Genomic DNA, 20,116 nt, shown 5'->3' with positions numbered 1-20,116 from the left:
ATCACTTGCCACTGCTGGCAATCCCACCGGGCCCATACACACATGGTTGCATTGTAGTCACAGATAAACTGGGTATACAAAGTCGACATTCATCATGTTATATGTATGAAATGTTGACATGCAGCACTACGACATGGTTAGCATGTCAACATTATTCATGTGGACATTGCTGAAATGTCAACATGATCGGTGGTCTAACAGTGACTTACCTGGTCCCGGCAGCGGACGTTTCAGCGCAGACATCTGACGAACGTCATTCCGGTGAGTATTCTCCCCCTAGTGCCTAACCCTAAGCCCCCCTCCGTAGTGCCTTACCTTAGCCCTCCCATCCCGCAGCCTAAACTAATGTTGCCATTCTGTGAATTATAGGATGTCGACATTCTGAGGCTGTTGACATGTCGACATCATAACTGTCTATTGTGAATGATGGCCTTATGAGCGCATCCCAGATACTATCATAGACATTTTCTTTTATTAAAAAAATATGTTTTATATAGCTTTCATTTTTAATAAAATACATATATATATAATATATATATATATATGTCATTTCAGCAGTGCCTCATCCCCACTATCCCTGAAGCCCCCTCCCCCCCCCCCCCCCCAAATGTAAGGGGTTTATCTGGGAACTGTTGCCCCCAAATTGAGTCTATAAAAGGCTCTGCTGGAGGGAGATCTCCCCCCTCCCATCCAGCCATAGTCTCTGCCCCCTTCTCGCATCCTTTAGGTATCCAGAGAATGTGCTCAGACCCCAAACCCCGCATTTCGGTCAGACCTTCCCCTAATATGGAGTTGGGAAGATTAGACAGCGGAGGGGGGAGAAGGTGGGCTGATACTCTCCCCATTACATGGAGCCAGGACAGGACTTTTATCTCCCCATCCTTCCCCACTCCCAGTCAGTGCTCTGCAACCTGGAGACGGAGACCATCGCCCAGTAGCGACCTGTGAGTTGGGATTTGGGGAGGGGGGTTTAGCATCTGAGCGCTGCAGATAAATTGGTGCCCATGTCAGCTGTTCCGCAGGCGAGATCAGGGTGTATGTATGTAGACGCGTAGTGACAGGTAATAGAGACGTGTGAGCACTTACAGCTCCTGCAACTGGGGAATCACAGGCGGTTACAGCGGAGTCACTCTGGGTTTCTTAGCAGACAGGGCTGAGGGGTTTCCGAATTGGCAGCGATTTGTTTTTAGATACAATGATCAGAAGATGTTTAGTTTAGATACCTGTAATAAGTGTAGATACCTAATAATAGATCTAATAAGTATAGTTACCTGTGTGTAATAAGTATTTTTACCTGTGTGTAATAAGTGTAGATACCTGCTGTAATAAGTATAGATACATGTGTGTAATAAGTATAGTTACCTACTGTAATAAGTATAGTTACCTGTGTGTAATAAGTGTAGATACCTGCTGTAATAAGTATAGGATGTGAGTCGAGCTTTTGGGTATCATCTGTAATATTGAGCCCCCCCCCCCCCCCCTCAATGCTCAGAGACAGGTGTATGTAGTGAGATACAGATGGTCAGAGGTCTCCTGGTGGTCAGACATGTAGAACCTGGATGTGCACCAGATCTGTAATACTGAGCCTCCCCCAATGCTCAGAGACAGGTGTAGTGAGATACAGATGGTCAGAGGTCTCCTGGTAGTCAGACATGTAGAACGCTGGATGTGCACCAGATCTGTAATACTGAGCCTCCCCCAATGCTCAGAGACAGGTGTAGTGAGATACAGATGGTCAGAGGTCTCCTGGTGGTCAGACATGTAGAATGCTGGTTGTGCACCAGATCTGTAGGATGTCAGAATATTGATGCATCCCCAAATGAGAAAGTACATTAATTTGCTTATGTCCCTAATCAGCAGTAAGTAAAGCCTACGCTGTTTTGGGATTACAGAATTCTCTTTGGTGAACTACATCATCCCTATCATCCCTAGAATATGTTATTGTTTTTTATGGGTATAATCTTTTTAACTAAAGATGCAAAGTTGAAAAGAACAAATTCATCTTATTATAGCCCTATAGCTATGATCAGTGACCATGACATGCTGGGATTGTAATAGAACAATGTTTTATTTATGTCTATCCCTGGAGCCAAGATCTTATTTCTTGTCTCATTTATTATAACCTCCTCCTGACTGCCCCCTCCCCCCCTCCTTTCTTCATCCATGACTATCCTCTTCTACCTATAATGCTGTAGAAATATTTATCTTCCTCTTGTTGCTCCACTTCTACCATCCCTACACTGGCTCTTTCCCATATAGGGTCCAACCTAACTCCTCATCTTCACCTACAATAGCCCTCAGCCACTCCTCTCCTCCATACATATCCAACCTCATTTCTGGTAACATCACCTCATTTCCACTTCAAAGACTTCTCCTGTGCTGCCTCTAGAATGGAGGGGGGATGTGTATCAGAGATGTTGGAGGAGTTAGGTGGTGGGTATTTGATGATACAAGGGGTGGATGGTACGCTGTCCCTTGTACCATTGAAGACCCACATATTCATGAAAACCATCGCCTAACCCCCTCCCCCATCTCTCATATACACCCAATCTTTTGCAGATAAATTGGTGCCTTATCCCCATTATATTATAAGCAAGTCATGAGCAGGGCCCTTTAGCCTCATATGCATCTGCCCTAACTTGCCATGATCTAGCTCTTAGTTATGCCCATGCACAGAGGTATGCTCCATCCCTCAAGCCTGCTGCTGTATATCACCATGTAGCCTACCTTCTGTTATCCATGTGCTACCCCAGTTGTGCCTTTTATGGTTGTGTTATGTCATGCCACTTGTTGTTTACCCGTCTTGTCCAACCTACTGTAGCAGCAGAATGTCCCTGGAAATTTTGCTTTATTGTAGGAAAATATACGTTGTGCAGATGTTGCTGTGATCTCAGTCTACACTTGTGTTATAATATTGATACATTATTATTTTATTGTTAAGAAAACAATTGCTCGCCCATATCTTTCCTGGCAGGTTCTCAGTGCCCTGGTATCTCATTCTGTGCCGCATTGCTGCATTAGAGAGGAATTAGGGCTGTAGAGGTTATTAGTATACACAAGAGAGCTGACAATGGCGTCTGGGCCAGTCGCTGTGCTCAGAAATCACAGGCGCATTGGATAATGCTATCCTGGATCTGACAACCATGATGATTGTGCAGGGACAGGCAGCCCCTTCTCATTGCAGGGATGAAGTGTGTATGATTTTTATTATGTAATGATCTAATGTTCGTCACATGTCCAGGTCCAAGCAGCCATGGCCAACAAAGGACCATCCTATGGAATGAGCCGGGACATTCTGTCTCGCATAGAGAAGAAGTACGATGAGGAGCTGGAAGCACACTTATTACAATGGATTAAGTTGCAGTGTGGCGGAGACGTGGGTGAGCCACCCGAGCAAGGAAGATATGGATTCCAGCAGTGGCTGAAGAATGGAATGGTGAGGCAGAGATGCCCACTGTGCTGCATCCATTGTCAGACAGAAGTTGACCATCCAGGGTGGTAAAGTGTAGCCAATGTGTTGCTACCCTTGGGTCATGCTGTTCCCTGATTTTATTCTCTATCATACAATTTCATATGCTGGTCTGGGATGTCGTCTATTACTCTACTGTGCTCTGTCATACGATAGATTCTTGTTGAGTAAAGGGGCCTTTAAATTTCCTAATCACTGATGGATGTGATGCAATATGCAGCCCTGCTGGAATAATAAACTGTCTTATTATGGGATTCTGGTTTAAAGCCGGAAGAAGCTGCCGAAACCTCAGCATAAAGCAGTTTCTCCCTGCATCATCATATAACATCCTGCAGTTTATAATGTTCCACAACATATGTGAGGGCATGCTGGTCTCTTAGCGACCTCAGGCTAGGAGCATATACAAGTGGAATCTAACCAATAGTGGAATTAGAGCCAGACCTCTGGTATTGTAAACTCATGTAAGCATTTACTATAATCATGTAATCCTGGGTGCAGGATATATAAACATTTATGTCCAGTTACCATATAATCCAAACAACAAAATACTGAGGACGGGAGACTGCACAGATTTCAGATAGAAAGTGAATTAATATATCGAGGTAGATCTGCTAAAGCTTCTAAAACAGACAAGTGGCGGCATTGCATTACCTTCTACATTACACGGTCGGACTTGCAGCGTTGGGATTTATCAGCCACCGGTATTTCATACCCAACCCGTTTGCATAACACTACTGCATGTCACAGCAGACACTAAGGGGCACATTTACTAAAACAGACAAGTGGTAATGTTTCCCATCGTAACCAATCAGATTCTGTCTACCATGTAATCTAGAATGCAATAGAGAAATAAAAGTTGCTATGGGCAACGCCATCACTTGTCTGTTGTAGAAGCTTTAGCATATCTACCCCTATGGGTTGGGTATGAATTACCGGTGACTGACTAGCTGCTGGTTCAAATCCTGACGCTGCAAGTCCGACGGTACAGAATCCCGACAAGTGAAGGTAAGTAACCTACCCTTCCCCTCTCCCTCCCCTAACCCTCCCTTAGTGGTGCCTTACCCTAACCTTCCCCCGGTGGTGCCTAACCTTCATTTCCTTCCGGGGGACCCTAAACCTAACCCCTCCCTTTCCCGGGCTAACGAGAATACTTACCCGGGTCCTACTTTCGGGATTCTGCCAGTAGGGATGCCATCCGCCGGCATATTCACTACATTCCATGCATACTATCATATATGGTCCCCTTTGTCACTTGCCCACACCTAGTAAGTATTGGGAGTGGTAGACCCAGGTTACATTAGTTCCAAGGAGCAATAATTCACCATAATTTCATAGTTTTCATAGAAGACAGAAGGCTGGGGATAACCTATAATCCATAGAGCCTGCTGTCTGTGTGACTATATCCTGAAATTCTCAAGATCAGTCTTTACCTTTATTTCAGATCCTTTCCAAACTGATAAACAGCCTGTACCCCAAAGGGTCGCAGCCTGTGAGGATCCCTGATCCTCCTCCCAGCATGGTATTCAAGCAGATGGAGCAGGTGGCGCTGTTCCTGAAGGCAGCTGAGAATTACGGAGTGGTGAAAACAGACATCTTCCAAACCGTAGATCTGTATGAAGGTAAAGTCTGTGTGGGCCACAGCTCAGTGATCCTGGTGTACACGCTCTATAAGTAGGCTTGCCATAATATCCCTTTACTCTGGGACACACATGGATTACACAGATTCTATGGCTGCCTAAATTCAAGCCTGGATTTCACCTGGTTTTAATTTAGCCACAGAACCTGTGTAAATCATGTGTCCAGGATGAAAGGGATACGATGGCAAGCATATATATATAAGTAGGCCTTCTGGCCAGTAATAATAAGAATGGTTATTTTAACAAAGGACAGATGGCTTAAGGTAACTGCGTATATTATAGTTTTGTCATACAAATGGATTAACTTTGATTAAAGTACAGAAAGTTGTGTGTAATCAAATTAACCAAAATAATAAAATCAGATTGTGTAGAGTTCAGATTGGCTGAGCTGAGGACATACGCTAGGGTCAGGTAACATGTGACTACAAACGGAGAAGGTGGTTCAATAATTATCCTATCAAAAGCAATACTATAATTCTATATTCTAATTCTATCTGCCTGTATGTATAGTCATATTCCCATGGTACTAATAGGCTGCAGTGATGACAGCCCGAGAGCCAAGTAGCTACTTGTCCACTTTGACAACCCATGAGTGAATAGGCCTGTGTGTATCTTTACATTTAGATTATATATTAATGTAACCAGATTGCTGTGTGTGCTGTCATTCTACAACTGATCGCTGCAGTGCGCATGTTCTGCTAAGTACACAGGCAAATGTCATTCTGATCTCATAAAATATCAGTGAACTGTATGCTACTAACTAAGGCCCTGATTCAGACCCACTCGTGAGCGGCTGTCCGCTCGCAAGTGGGTCGATGGTCTGCACTGCGCATGCGCACAACGGAGGGAGCTCCGTCGTGCGCATGTGCGAGATGCGACGAGCGAAGGACTTTCCTTCGCTCGTAGTGTCTGATCAAAGGGGGCGTGCTGTCGATGTTGATTGACAGCACGCCCCCTTTGGTGGGCATGCCGGGGGTGTGCCTGCCAGACGGAGGCGTTCCCAAGGGAACGCCTACCGTCAGAAGCCGGCCCCACTGACATCACTAGTGATGTCAGTGGGAGTGATTTTGGCTCTGATAGAGCCAAAATCACTCCTGGCCTTGCGGTTGAGAAACTCAACCGCAGGCTTCTGCTCGCAGTGGCGATGGTCACGATGGTCAAGACCATCGCGACCATCATCCTGCACGCTCGTATATGCTGTGGGTGGTGACCCACAGCTATACGAGCGTCCAGGAGGACGCTCCATATTTATGGAGGTGGGCCCTGATTCAGAGCGAGCGCTCTGGTCAGAGCGTCCGGCTCTGAATCAGGGCCTAAGCGTATATATTTGTGTTACACCCAAGGTGCCTCTTTATGAGTGTTGTCCAAAATTCCACTCACACTTGGCTGAGTGGAATTTTGCACAACACTCATATACACACACACCTTGGTTATAGCTACAAAGGGTATAACCGCTACATTTACTACTGGGAGCTTGGTTACCTCCATATCAAAGCAGCTCCAGATCCACGGATGTGGACACACTCGTAGCCCATACAATCCACATAAAAGTTAGGCATTAGTTTGTTGAAACGATGTAGCGTGTGTGGAGCTTTATACTCAGGAGTAGTTGCAGAACTGACCTAATTATCACTTACAGTATATAGAGATAGTCTAACAAACGGCTGCTTTAATGTATCCTTCCACGGTATTTAACTAAGACTACACATAGCAATTACGTTTCCCCTGAGAGCCCTGCAGTGAATCGGAACTAAACTTAGAATTCTCAGTCCATCAAACACAGGAAACTGGTTTCCCTAAAAACCAATGTGTCTGCGTATACAGTGAGAAGACCGGCAATCGTTCCAACTTTCCAGACGATTTCCTTTGAGCCCAGAACTAGCGAAATTGAGCGTATGCACACTGCAGTTTTGCAAACAGCCGAACAATATATTGTATTATTTGGTTGTATATGATTTATCATTGCTCCTGAACACACTAGTACAACCATCTCTAAGGTCACTGGCTGGGAATGCCAAGAGGTGATGTCTTCGAAGGCCAAATCGGAACATTATTTCTACTTCAGGGTCCACAGGAAACCTTGGGGTATAGGTGATGATGTAGACATCTGGGCACCATGCAGTTACATTTTCTCTCCCAGGATGCAACAGGGCCTCCCTCTATACCTCGACCCCGGTCCGAAGGCTCCTCAGATTCGTTTGGTGCCCGGCTGGAGTCAGGTCACTGTATTGCAGTGGGGCTGTTACTAACAGCCCTGAAAATTTTTATTTTTTTCTAAGTGCGGTCAGCGTGAACAGTCCAGTGGAAGTTCACACAGCCGCATCATCACCCCGCTGGTGCTGAGATGCCAGTACTGATCCGTGCCTCTCGGCTGGCCTCAGGGGTCTTGGCTAGCAGGGACCCTGGAGGATTCCTAGACTGCGGCTGGATGCTACGGGGTGCAGGTAAGGGTCACACACTGCGGTGGTGCGTGCCAAGATGCAGTCTTTTTCCACCAAGGTTGGGGGGACACCCTGGGGATGACAACAAGTGTGGCACCTGCGTCCACACTAAGCCGCCTGGGACTTGGGACTGGAATTCTGCAGAACACTCCAGCATCCAAGGGGTTAAACGCTGGCCAGGGGAGGCAGCCTTCCCTGTTTAACAGCCGGCTCCTCCCCGCTGCTGAACATGCCTTTTCACTGTGGTCTGGCTTGATCTGTGACAGCTTCCTGTTTCTGGCTCTGCCTCCCCATGAGTTCTTTGCCGGTCATTCTCCTGGCTGTGTCTCGTTGATCTCAACAGGCAGTGCGGAGTACGGGTCCCCCCTACATACCTCTCCTGTGGTTGATGGTCAGTGTATGTAGCACTTTTGTCCTACTAGACGCTAAGTCACTGTAGTTGACTTAAGGAAGTGCCATTAAGTGCAGGTATTGTTATTTTCTGCATTTGTTTGCAACTGTATGCTAGCTCTGTCTGTTTTCTTTGCTAAAAACTATAAAATTCTTTTGTTGCTATCCCTGTACCTATTCTGCTATTCTGGGGCATAAGCACAGGTGTGGTGCGGGTGTGGCACAAGTCACAGTTGAGACTCAGTCTCTGATTAATTGATCCTCTGTGAACTGCTCTGTAAAAAATGTACTGCAGTGTTAGGGGCAGGGGACATAGCCTCTGAGGAGTTATGTTTCCGGTGTTACACTGCCCCGCGTCCTTCTGAGGTTTAGCAGGAGCCGCCCTGGGAGTGCTTTGCAAAAGCACTAACAAACATTGCAGGGCAGTTAGCAGGCCCTCCTATGAGTCCACAGTTCAGTTTTCAACAACAGCACCTTTTGCCAGCGCAAAACCTGCTGCAACCTCCTACACCTTCATAGGTGTTGGCCCCTCAGTGGGTTAATATAGTTCCTGCTATATTGCAGGGTGTGACTGAGGTACGCCAGCAGGACGCACCTATCAGCAGACCAGCTAAAAGGGTCTTGCTATCGTCACAATCTACTGTATGGGATGATGATGATGATGTGTCATCTGATGATGGACTGCTTCTAGAGGAGTCTGACTCTGAGCTACCTCCTCTGGCGGCGGTGGTAAAGTCTAAAATATATATTCCAGGGCTAATACAAGCTGTAAAAGCAGCCCTGATCATTGAGGATGAGCCTCCTGCGCCTAAATCCAGGTATGCATATTTCATGGAAGAAAATGTTACTGAAGCTACATTTCCATTGTCTGACCAATTGGTGAATCACTTGGAAGTAGCTTGGAAAATGCCTGGAAAGCGGTATCAACCGCAGAAGCGTCTAGTCTCTGCTTACCTTTTTGCTGAGAATTATTTTTCCAAATGGGAGACTCCTCCGGTGGTGGATTCCCATATCACACACTTGGTAAGAAGCACAATGCTTCCTATGCCTTCCATGTCGTCCCTGAAGGATGTTACAGATAGGAAGGTAGAGGTATGCCTTAAATCTGTTTATTCCCTTTTGGGGGCTGCGTGGAGTCCAGCTATGGGCATTTGCTGGGTGGCTCGGGCCATGGAATGTTGGGCTAATAGCATTAGAGGCTAAGGATGTTTCAAAGCTACCAGGGAACAGCTGAATCTGTTGGGCAATCTCAGAGATTCGGCTACCTATATAAATGAGGCAGCTTTCGATATTGGCCTACTAAATGCCAGGATTTTTTCGGTGGCCATTACGGCTCACCATTCTCTGTGGCTCCGTTCTTGGAGAGCTGATGCAGAATCCAAGAAGGGGTTGGAATTTTTGCCTTATGACAGTAAAGTCTTGTTTGGCCCTTATCTGGACAAGATTGTGAATACCTTAGCAGCAGCTAAGTCGGCTTGTCTGCCTTCTGCTCTGGCCTCTTCGGGAGTTCGGACTCTGGCTCTGACAGAGCGCTCTCTCTGAATCAGGGCCGTCCCTCCTACCTTTTGGACCGGCCTCCTGGCTGTTCGCATAGCTGTGGGTGACCACCCACAGCTATAATGAGTGGCCAAAATGATGGTCGCGATGGTCAAGACCATCGCGACCACCAGGCTTGTGATGAGACCCTTGCGGTAGGGTCTCGCTGCCGCAAGCCCTGGAGTGCTTTTGGCTTTATCAGAGCCAAAAGCACTCCCATTGACATCACTAGTGATGTCAGTGGGGCCGGCCCCAGACGGTAGGCATTCCCATGGGAACACCTCTGTCTGGGCAGCCACGCCCCCAACACACCCACCAAAGGGGGCGTGCTGTCAATCACCATCGACAGCACGCCCCCTTTGGTGCGAGACCCATAACGACGGCTTGGCTATCGTTATTCGGGTCTCGCGCATGCGCACAACGGAGCCGGCTCCCTCATGCGCATGCGCACTTGGGCAACATCGACCCGCTTGCGAGCGCTCAGTGCTCGCGAGTGGGTCTGAATCAGGCCCTCTGTCCTTTCGGACCTATCAGGCCCCAGGTAAGGCTAGAACTCAGTCCTGTTCCAGGCCATCCACCACCAAGAAACTTGCCAGGCCTAAGAAGCAGCCCTGGAGTACCAGCCATCCTGATGACAAGCCCTCTGCTTGACGGGGCGGGCCTCCTCCTGGGGGACCCCAGGGTGGGAGGCCGACTTCTTCAATTCGCCCAGTACTGGTGTCAAACCACCACGGATTCCTGGGTGAAGGAAGTAGTCTCTCTGGAGTATGCCCTCTCTTTCCACAGAAGGCCTCCCCATCAATTCTTTTGCACAGAACTTCCGAAAAACTCGGACAAGGCTGTGGCTATTTAAGAGGTGGTACAATCCATGCTGCAGAGAGGGGTCATTGTACCGGTCCAGTTGTCCCAAAGGGGAACGGGTTATTATTCCAGCCTTTTTCTAGTCCTGAAACCAAACGGTTCTTACCGTCCTATTCTCAATCTCAGGTCCCTGAACAAATTCCTCAGGGTACCCAGGTTCAGAATGGAGACTCTATGCTCAGTTATACTGGCTATGGAACCTGGAGATACCTGCATATTCCAATTGTTTCAGCTCACCAATGTTTTCCTCAGTTCGCTGTGTCACAACAACATTTTGAGTTTCAGGCTCTGCAGTTTGGCCTTGCAACTGCACCATGGGTGTTTACAAAAGTAATGGCAGCCCATCTGCAGCTGCAGGGGATCCGCCTGTTACCATACCTGGACGACCACTTGCTACTAGCAGGGTCCTCAGAGGTACTTCACCACCACCTGCAGCTAACAATATTTGTGCTCCAGGTACACGGGTGGTTGATGAATTGAAAAAGTCCTCACTGATTCCGTCTCAGAGGATGCTCCATCTGGTAGCCCTGTTGGATTCACAACAGCAAAGGATTTTTCTGACAGCAGAAAAGATCTCCACTTTGCAGACGCATGTACCCAGATGCCTTCACAATCGCCGAGTGTCAGTCCACTTAGCAATGCAGTTACTGGGATCCATGGTATCGACATTCGACATGGTGGAGAAAGCCCAGTTTCATTCCTGGCCTCTGCAGCTATTTATCCTCTCTAAGTGGGACGGATTTCCCCATCATATACGGACTGAAATGATGGTACTCTCTCTGGAGGTACGCCTGTTGCTGACCTGGCTACAGACGGCTCACCTCACCAAGGGGCGTCCCTTTTGGGATCTCGGACTGGGTCCTTCTGACGATGGATGCTAGTCTTCGGGGCTGGGGCACAGTGACAGGTCCACACTCCTTTCAGGGAAGGTGGACCACAGAGGAATCTGCACTTTCAATTAATATATGCGGGCAGTCTTCAGGGCTCTGCAGCAAGCCAGGCTGTTGCTTCACGGAAAACGCATGCAAGTACAGTCAGACAGTGCCACAACAGTGGCTTATCGAAACAGTCAAGGAGGAACTCAAAGTCAGGCGGCAATGACAAAGGTGTCATGCATTCTGACATGGGCGGGAGGCCATCTACCAGCCATATCGGCGGTGTTCATTCCAGGAGTGCTGAATTGGGAAGCGGACTTCCTCAGCCATCACAACGTGCATCCAGGGGAATGGTCTCTTCACCAAGAAGTGTTACAACTCCTAGTGGACATATGGATCATTCCAGACGTGGACCTCATGGCCTCTCGACTAAATCACAAGCTGCTTCAGTACAGGTCCAGTGCTCTCTTGGTGGACGCTCTGTCAGTCAAGTGGACTTTCCAATTTGTGTACCTGTTTCCTCCAATCTCCCTCCTTCCTCGAGTAATTCGGAAGTTCAATCAAGAGGGAGGCATGGTCCTGCTGGTGACTCCAGCGTGGTCCCGACGTCCATGGTACTCAGATCTTCGGAGTCTCTCCATCGACACTCCGTGGCTGTTGCCTCAATGTCCGGACCTGTTGTCTCAGGGTCCTTGCCTCTACCCAGATCTGGGTCATCGGTCTTTGATGGCGTGACTCTTGAGACATCCCTCTAAAGGTCCAAGGGTTTTTCTGGCTCTGTGGTTAACACCATGCTCAGAGCACGTAAACCTGCTTCTGCTAGAATTTACCACAGGGTATGGCATACCTATTTTGAATGGTGTCGTCCAAAAAGTCATGACCCCCAGATGTTTAGGATACCCAGAGTGTTGGCTTTCCCGCAAGCGGGTTTAGACCTTGGTCTCCGCCATGCTACACTGAATGTCCATATCTCGCCCCTTTCAGTGTGGTTTCAGCGAAGGATTGCTCTGCTTCCTGACATCCGCACTTTTCAGCAGGGGTCCTTCGTATCCAGCCTCCTTTTGTCTGTCCTGTAGCACCTTGAGATTTGGCTGTTGTCTTAAAGGCTCTCCAGAGCCCTCCATTTGAACCAGTGGGGTAAGTGGATCTCAAATGGCTTACTGCAAAGACTGTTTTTCTTCTGGCCATTGCTTCTGCCAGAAGAGTTTCTGATTTAGGGGCTCTCTCATCGTTCCCCATTTTTAGTTTTTCATAGGAACAGGGCAGTGCTTCGAACTTGCTCTGGGTTCCTTCCTAAGTGGTTTCTAGTTTCCACATTAATGAGGAAATTATTGTGCCGGCCTTTAATTCCTCAGACCTCTTGGCAGGGAAGGCCTCATTTGATGTGGTACGTGTCCTCAGGATTTATGTGGATCGTACCAGTTGTCTTCGTCGGAAATCGGACTCCTTGTTTGTTCTTTATAGTTTCCACGAGAGGATGGCCAGCCAATAAACAAACTTTGGCTAGATGGCTTCGTATGAATATCTCTGAGGCTTACATTTATTAGGTCCATCCAGTTCCGCCCTCTGTTACTGCTCATTCTACTGTCTGTAGGCCCTTCATGGGCAGCTAGTCGTGGTGCTTCGGCTGTACAGCTTTGTAAGGCGGCCACATGGTCTTCTAGCCAGACTTTTTTTGAGGTATTATGCCTTTGAAACTTTTGCCACTCAGGATGCTTCCTTCGGGTGGCAGATTCTCCTTTCTGCACAGGAGCGTCCCCGCCCTTGAAGCTACTGCTTTGGGACATCCCCAAGGTTTCCTGTGGACAGTCTATGTACCCTGAAGTAGAAAAGTAGAGATATGGTAAGACCTTACCTTTTATTATATCTTTTTCTACAAGGTCCACAGGGCGCCCGCCCTGCCACACCTGTGCTTCAGATGGGCTTCGCTCTGGTCACCGGTTTTCCGTCTCCTTCTGTGTGAGAATGTGATTCTTAAGTGTTCCAGACTTTCTTCTCTCTTTTGTCCTCCTCTGGCCTTTGGCTTGCTACGTAACTGAGGAGCCTGCAGTCTGGTGGTGGGGTATAGAGGGAGGTCCCGTTGCATCCTGGGAGAAAAAATTTAACTGCATGGTGCCCAGATGTCTACGTCATCACCTATACCCCAAAGTTTCCTGTGGACTGCGTACAAAAAGAGATAACAATGGTTGTGACTTTATCTCCATCCAAGCCTTTGTAAATAGATCCTTAAGACTTTTAACCATGATTCCAAGGGTTCTTTTCAACAGTGTCTATATCACCGCTATTTATGACAATTGTGTGCCAGGTGAAATGGTTCATGAATGTCCATTTACGGTAATGTGTCTGGTTATGGTAATGTCCTAATAATTTGGCAGGTGACAAGCATTGGTATTTGTCTAGGAGTCCATACAGAATTGCAGCTCGCACTTTCTTTTATCCCTTATACCGATTATTATAATATATAATACAATGTTTGAAATGAGAATAAATCATTTTCTCATAGCTTATGCTGCCTACACGTTATGTGGTTTCCATCTTCTCTGTAGGCAAGGACCTGGCTGCTGTACAGAGGACAATACTGGCTCTTGGGAGTATCGCAGTCACCAAAAATGATGGACAATACCAAGGAGACCCTTCCTGGTTCATGAAGTGAGTGACAAAAGAGACATTTCTGGAGACTAATAACCCCTTTCCCGACCATCTATAATTCCATAAATATCACTCAACCACACTTTATATCTGTTCCCACAGGAAAGCCCAGGAGCACAAGCGGGATTTCAGCGCAGATAAACTGAAGGAAGGAAAGAATGTAATTGGTTTGCAGATGGGAAGCAACCAAGGCGCCACCCAGTCTGGCATGACGGGCTACGGCCGCCCAAGGCAGATCATTGGTTAAACTTTAGGCAATAATGATTAACCTCTTCACTGCTGGAAGAGTCCCTGAGCAACATGAAGCAGTGAAAGGGTGAAACACCGCGCATAGTAGCTCTATTACTAGTCCCATTATGTCCATGTCAGGAGGTACTCCATTACAGCCCGGCCAATCACAGGTATCTGCAGCATTTGGGATTAATAATGAAACAAGTTCCTTCCTGTAAAGTCGTTCCAGGTCATGTAGCTGAATGTACAGTATTACCGAATGAGAGCTGTACTGTATAACAGGATCACTTCCTATTGTCCAACACTCCCGTTCCTGGATTAGGGTTTGTGAACACCTCTGCTACCACATTGGGCTGATGTAGAGGTTATCCCAACACTAATGTCTGGACAATCATGTTCTCAAGAATTGCTCAGCCAACCATTGAAGGTGTAGTTCCCAAATCACGGACGTCCCAAAATGATCCATGTATGGTCTATGCCTTCTATCCCTCTAACCTTAGTGGAATACTGTGTATGTCACATGGCCTTCTCTTTTCTATCCAACAGCACCATAATAAACACACTACCCTACAGCAGTAAAAGGGTTCATCTACTTAAGTCTTAAATAAAAAAATAAAAAAAAATTCAACATTAAAATGTTTAAATAAGATGATTTTTTTTACTTTTATTTTTTTGGTCAAAATAAAAAAAGAAACTTTAAATCATTAAAATTGTTAATTATTTCATAAAAAATAATTGTGTCAGCAACACCACGTCTACAATTATATATGAGATTTTGTCGCCAAATGCAAGAAGCCTGTGATCTGCGGGCATCGGCAGTGTGATTTCAGTGAGATCGCCGCAAGATTTAAAGCAACAATTAGTTTTAAAGGTAAAACCAACCTCGTTTTGCCTTTGTAACTAACTGTTGCTTTAAATCTAGCGGCTATCATGCCAAAATCGCGCAGCCAATGCTTGCAAATTGCAGCCTATTCCATTAGGCCCTTTGTGTTTAAAGCGATACACTATACAGTGCACTGTAAAGCAATCACATCAACCTAATATCAATTTTGCCCATAGCAACCAGATAGTACTTATCATTTATCTAGTACCTTCTAGAAGATAATACCTAGAATCCGATTGGTTATTATGGGCAACATGTCCACTTCTAAAAACCCGCACCTTAGTAAATATACCCCTTACTCTGTCAGTATGATATGCCAACTTACCACAGTCTGTGGTCTAGGGGCCTGATTCAGACTTGTACGCTTTGACGATATTTACGGTAGGTGAGCGATCGGTAAACTGCGCATGCGTTTAAGTCAACAAATAATGCGTCATGGTGCATTACCGAGGTCCAGGTGCATTTGGTGGATAAGGGGGGAGTGGCAGCAAAAACGCAGCTGTGTCGCGACCGTTTTGGGGGCATGTTACAGGCTGCGTCTGCGATCCCCTGTGTAGTAGACATGGCGCCCATTCTGTGTGACCTTAGGACTGTGGGCGTCTCAATTCATGTCAAAGCGTCTGCAACATTTGCATAGTATCAATTCGCAGCTGCAGCGGCATTAGCGTACATCTCTATAGGTAGCCAGACTACACCACTCTTAGTACAGATGACAGGTGGCTGAATGACCCATGTAATATATCGCTATTAAACAATAATGTCTGCCATCCCTATACACATATTGTGCTATAATAGAACATTTGATGACCACTTTGGGCCCAGTCTCATTGTGTTCTGTTGTGTCTTTGAAATGATCAGCAGAGTTATCATGTTATCAGGGCATTTGTGGAAAGCTGGAATGAATATAAAATGTCTAGGGTTATTTTCAGGGCCAAATCAGCGGCAGAAATAGGTTTGGATCTGTTTCACCCATAAAACACACAAATGTAACATTCTACCATACATTATCCTCAGTCACTTCATTAGAAAGGAAACAGACAGTTCTTCATGTAAAACCTTTTATTGCTCTTAAAATAAAATTTACAACAAGATAACCAGCTTCATCAAAACACCCAAAATCCCCTCTCCCAGTATTAAATAAATTAACTCCACCGTGTAAAGCCGAGAGTGCAGATTATGTTGCAGGATTTGTGTATATTGTAAACTTAATACAAGTAATTTATACACATAGAGGAACTGAATTATGTAAGGGGGGGCCAATACATATGCAACTGATTGCCGCAATTCTCCAATCACCGGATCTGGGCATGTTTGATTTCCCTCATTTGCCAATTCCAAACAAAAAAGTGATGAAGATTGGTAAATTTGGGAATTTTAACATGCAGAATTTCCCCAATTCCCCGACGGATCGGCAAATGTAAACGTTACAGCATCTCTGAATGTCGTACTACAGCATTTGGTTTAGATTAAGGTTTCTTAACCAGGTATACCCCATAAATTATTCTAAATGTTTACAAATGACCTCTTGAAGCATATAAATGTTTTCCATGAGTGCAAAATGTTAATCGGTAAATGTACTTTAGATTTTATCTTGCTTATACAGTAAAACTTTTTTGGACTTCAAATTTAACAGGCTTCATTATCCATCAATCCAAGTTGCTGTATTGTTTAACCTGCCCCAGGTATAAAGCTGAATTTCCACTTACATTGAGATTTACCCGCTGTTCAGTGGACAGATATGTTCACCACTTTATCACAACCATAGAGGGGATGTGAGAAAAAGGATCAGTAAAAAAATCTTCGTGATTGCGGCTGCTTTTTGGTCTGTGCGGCTTTCGGTTAAAACTAGGAAACAAATGGTGATGCCCTGGAAAAACAGCTAAATGGAGAAAACTCAAAGCCTTCAGAGACTGGGGCATCAGGTCACACTGTACAGTGCAGCTTTAAGCTCTGGCCTATGCATTGTTCTAGCACTGTATTCTGAATGGGACATTCCTGCAGGAATATATTGACGTCAATTTTTACAATTTTGGATCTGCAACTTTCATGAGAAAGTATTTTAAGGGACAAAGCTCATTATTCTCTCCGACCACAAAATAGGATCTCTTAGTCTGCCACAGCGGGGGCTCTCTACATCTCAGCCAGCAGTGTAATAAATAGCTTTATAAACAGATATTTTGCACAAGCCCATTCCCAAGCAGCACTGGGTAACAGGAAAGTAATGACAAAAAACTCATATACACTGCACCAACATTAGTTACTGCAGTAAGAATGCAGCAGTTTCATATAATTCCAATGGTATTAATCAGGACATCTTCATATCATACATTCCTAGACCATACCACCTGCTGCACAATTGTCTTTTCCTGTTTTATCCATTTATTTGTAAATTGCCATAACCTTGGCTGAATTCAAGGTGTTTCTATTTACGTTACTTGTAACATTTAGCCCAGGTCACATCTGAAGGTATGACGACACACCGCCTAGATTTTATCAAAACATTGGGCTTCATAGTATAATTAGATGCTTTAGTAAAGGATTATGTGGAGGGGATGGTGCATTGTGTTTCAGACAATTACCTACATTAAGGCGATTAACATCATCAATGACCCACATAATTACGCCCATCAGTCCCCATTTACGCAGACAGACCTGATCTGAGGGCTCTCTCCCACTGGTCTGAGAATTGGGAAGTAGGTCTCATTCACTGCTGCTGTATACAGTAGAACAGAGCTCAATGGCTGTTGTGCAGACATGTTTGGGGGTGGGTGTAATTACACTGTGACCGTACACTTTGTCCCCGTTCCCAGCACTCTAGGGTTTGGAGGTATGCACAGAAAGCTGTACTAATGTAATGATTGCTCACATCCCATGTACTTTTCCATCACATACAAAGATAACTTCCTAAAATCCCTTCACAGTGCTGCACTTCTAAAACGATATATTTTAAAGAATACATATCAATGATACATGGCCATAGTACCAATCTTTGCAATTTACACGTCTGCATCATATTTCACATAATTCTGCTAAACTATTAAGCAATTCCCTTTGGCATAATCGATTGGGCTCCACCCAGCAGCAATTTGAAAGGAACATTAATGGTCAAAAATGTTTACTCTAAAGCATGACTTACTAATCTAACACTCTGCCTAGCGTTATATTTTTGTCTTTATTACAGAGCGTCCAACATTACCAGTAATTTTTCTTGTACAAAACCAGTGTTGTCCATTAATGGAGAATTTGTTTATGAGATTTAGCTTTTTTTTAAATGCCATAAAAACACATTACAGGGAAATTTGGTAAAAAGATTCTCATTCATATAAAAAAGTGTTTTTGAAGTTAAATATCCTTTTAAACTGCTTATGGTTATCACCCGTATAAAAGTAAAATCATAAAAATAAAGTATTCTTAAGATTTACTGTCCCTTTAAACTGCTTAAAAATGATCACCCGTATTAAAAGCAAACTCATAAATACCCAGATAAAATGTATATATCGTTATACTGTATCAAACCTTCAACACCGCACTTGGAGACTTGTTTAGAATCTACAGACAGATGGTCATTATACATTAGAGGACAGCGAGCCTGCACATCTGCAGTCAAAAGATCGCTGTATACATGGAAGCCCAATGCTGCTTTGCCCTATGCCAGTTCAGTCATGTCGCCCAGCACGTGACTGAAATAAGGGCAGTATCAGCATGTACTTTACTTTCTATGTGATAAAATCCTCGTTTAACAGGACATGTGACGGTGTCACACAGACGCTTATTCAGCTTCACAAGCACTAATGCCTAATATTTATCACAGCTAGAATAGAGCAGCTTGTACCAAACACTCTGGGTTACAGGGTCCGCTCAAAAACAATGAATTTCAATCAGAGATCAGTGTTATTGAGCATTTAAAGCAGGGCTGGGGAACCTTTTTTTCTGCAGAGGGCCATTTTGATATATATAACATTATTTGCGGGCCTGATTTAGGCCATGCCCCCTCCGCGTTACATCACATGGGAGCGGGGCCACAATCGCCGGTGATTACAGCAATGCCCGAAGCATCCTGAGGATGCTCCGAGGAGCTGTAAGGGCAGCGGTGTGACCATCTGAAGCATCCTAAGGACACACCAGGTTGCACTGCTGCAGAGATTCTGGCTGCAGTGTGCCATTCTAGGCACCCTGCTAGCCAAATGAGGCTAGCAGAAAAAAGCTCTGCGGGCCAGACCAAATGATACCGGGGCCTTATAAGGCCCCCTGGCAGGAGGTTCCCCATCCCTGATTTAAAGTGTCCAAAGAGATGAAGAAAAAAAAAAAAAAAAAAAAGTTTGACTCAAAGCAATTCTATAAATTTACACCCTGTGTTTCAACGGAAAGTGAAAAGCGCCAGTGTGACACCACCTATAATGGTGATGAGAAAGGAAGGCAGAAAACCTAAAGCGAAATAGTTCTAAGTGCAATTTTTTTTTTTTTTTAATAAAAAACATGGGGGTAAATGTAATGAAAAGCGATCTGTCCAAATCGCAATTATTTTGTCTGCAGAATTAAAATCCTGTGGCAAAATCGCAGAAAATCAGCAATTTGGACACGTTGCTGTTTGTTACATCCCCCCTTTGTGTCCATTATTCTGTATCCTTTGCTTTCTTCTTGCTGCACAGATCAGTTCTACATTCATCCATCTTCCTTTAAGTCATAAAAGTCTGCATCAAGATCACGGGTATCAGGTCTCATTCTGTCCATGTGCAGCTGAAAGTCAGAGGCCAAGTTTTGCCTGTGTCCTGTAAGGTTCGTGCTTTGTTCTCTGATTTGTTTCGAGGAAGACGATGGATGCCTGTGCAGTGCTGAGTGCTCTACATTGTCCTCCTCTTCGTCATCCTCTAACACAGCATCCTGTAACCCGCAGAGGGGCAAGGACTCTGTCTCACTGCCTGCTTCTAGCTGGCGGGGGCTGGGACTTCCTCTGCGGCGGGACCACATGCACGGTGATCCTTCACAGCTCAGGTCCAGATCTTTACTACTGGAAATTCGGGAAAGGTACAGCTCCACGGTGTAATACAGGGACCAAAATACAGCAAAACAGCCAAGCAGCATGAGGGTCTGGGGAATTTAAATCAGATGGGGAAAGAGGGTCAATGGACAAAACAGTTACAATA

The 20,116-nt window shown here is 45.4% G+C and overlaps 2 protein-coding genes across 2 annotated transcripts in view; one reads left to right on the top strand and one right to left on the bottom strand.

The window, feature by feature from the left end:
• The first annotated feature begins 807 nt into the window (after positions 1–807).
• On the top strand, positions 808–14,276 carry TAGLN (transgelin). Its single transcript, XM_088455975.1, has 5 exons — positions 808–944; positions 3,242–3,436; positions 4,911–5,088; positions 13,756–13,858; positions 13,961–14,276. The coding sequence occupies exons 2-5, from the start codon at positions 3,254–3,256 to the stop codon at positions 14,103–14,105; spliced, it is 609 nt and encodes a 202-aa protein (XP_088312101.1). The 5' UTR covers positions 808–944; positions 3,242–3,253; the 3' UTR covers positions 14,106–14,276.
• A 2,553-nt stretch (positions 14,277–16,829) lies between these two features.
• PCSK7 (proprotein convertase subtilisin/kexin type 7) overlaps positions 16,830–20,116 on the bottom strand; it is an 86,885-nt gene continuing 83,598 nt past the window's right edge. The window contains 1 exon segment of the mRNA XM_088456007.1: positions 16,830–20,060. Within this exon segment, the coding sequence (XP_088312133.1) occupies positions 19,635–20,060 (426 nt within the window). The 3' untranslated portion in view covers positions 16,830–19,634.

The sequence above is a fragment of the Taudactylus pleione genome, unplaced genomic scaffold (assembly GCF_031769625.1).
Source record: "Taudactylus pleione unplaced genomic scaffold, aTauple2 ptg000683l, whole genome shotgun sequence".
Lineage (NCBI taxonomy): Eukaryota > Metazoa > Chordata > Amphibia > Anura > Myobatrachidae > Taudactylus > Taudactylus pleione.
Note: the sequence above shows the minus strand (reverse complement) of the source record. Positions and strands in the feature narration are given on the sequence as shown.

Coding starts and splice junctions, on each gene's coding strand:
- TAGLN (XM_088455975.1), top strand. CDS start 3,254: ATGGCCAACAAAGGACCATCCTATGGAATGAGCCGGGACATTCTGTCT. Junction 3,437..4,910: donor AGTGGCTGAAGAATGGAATG/GTGAGGCAGAGA, acceptor CCTTTATTTCAG/ATCCTTTCCAAACTGATAAA. Junction 5,089..13,755: donor AACCGTAGATCTGTATGAAG/GTAAAGTCTGTG, acceptor TCTTCTCTGTAG/GCAAGGACCTGGCTGCTGTA.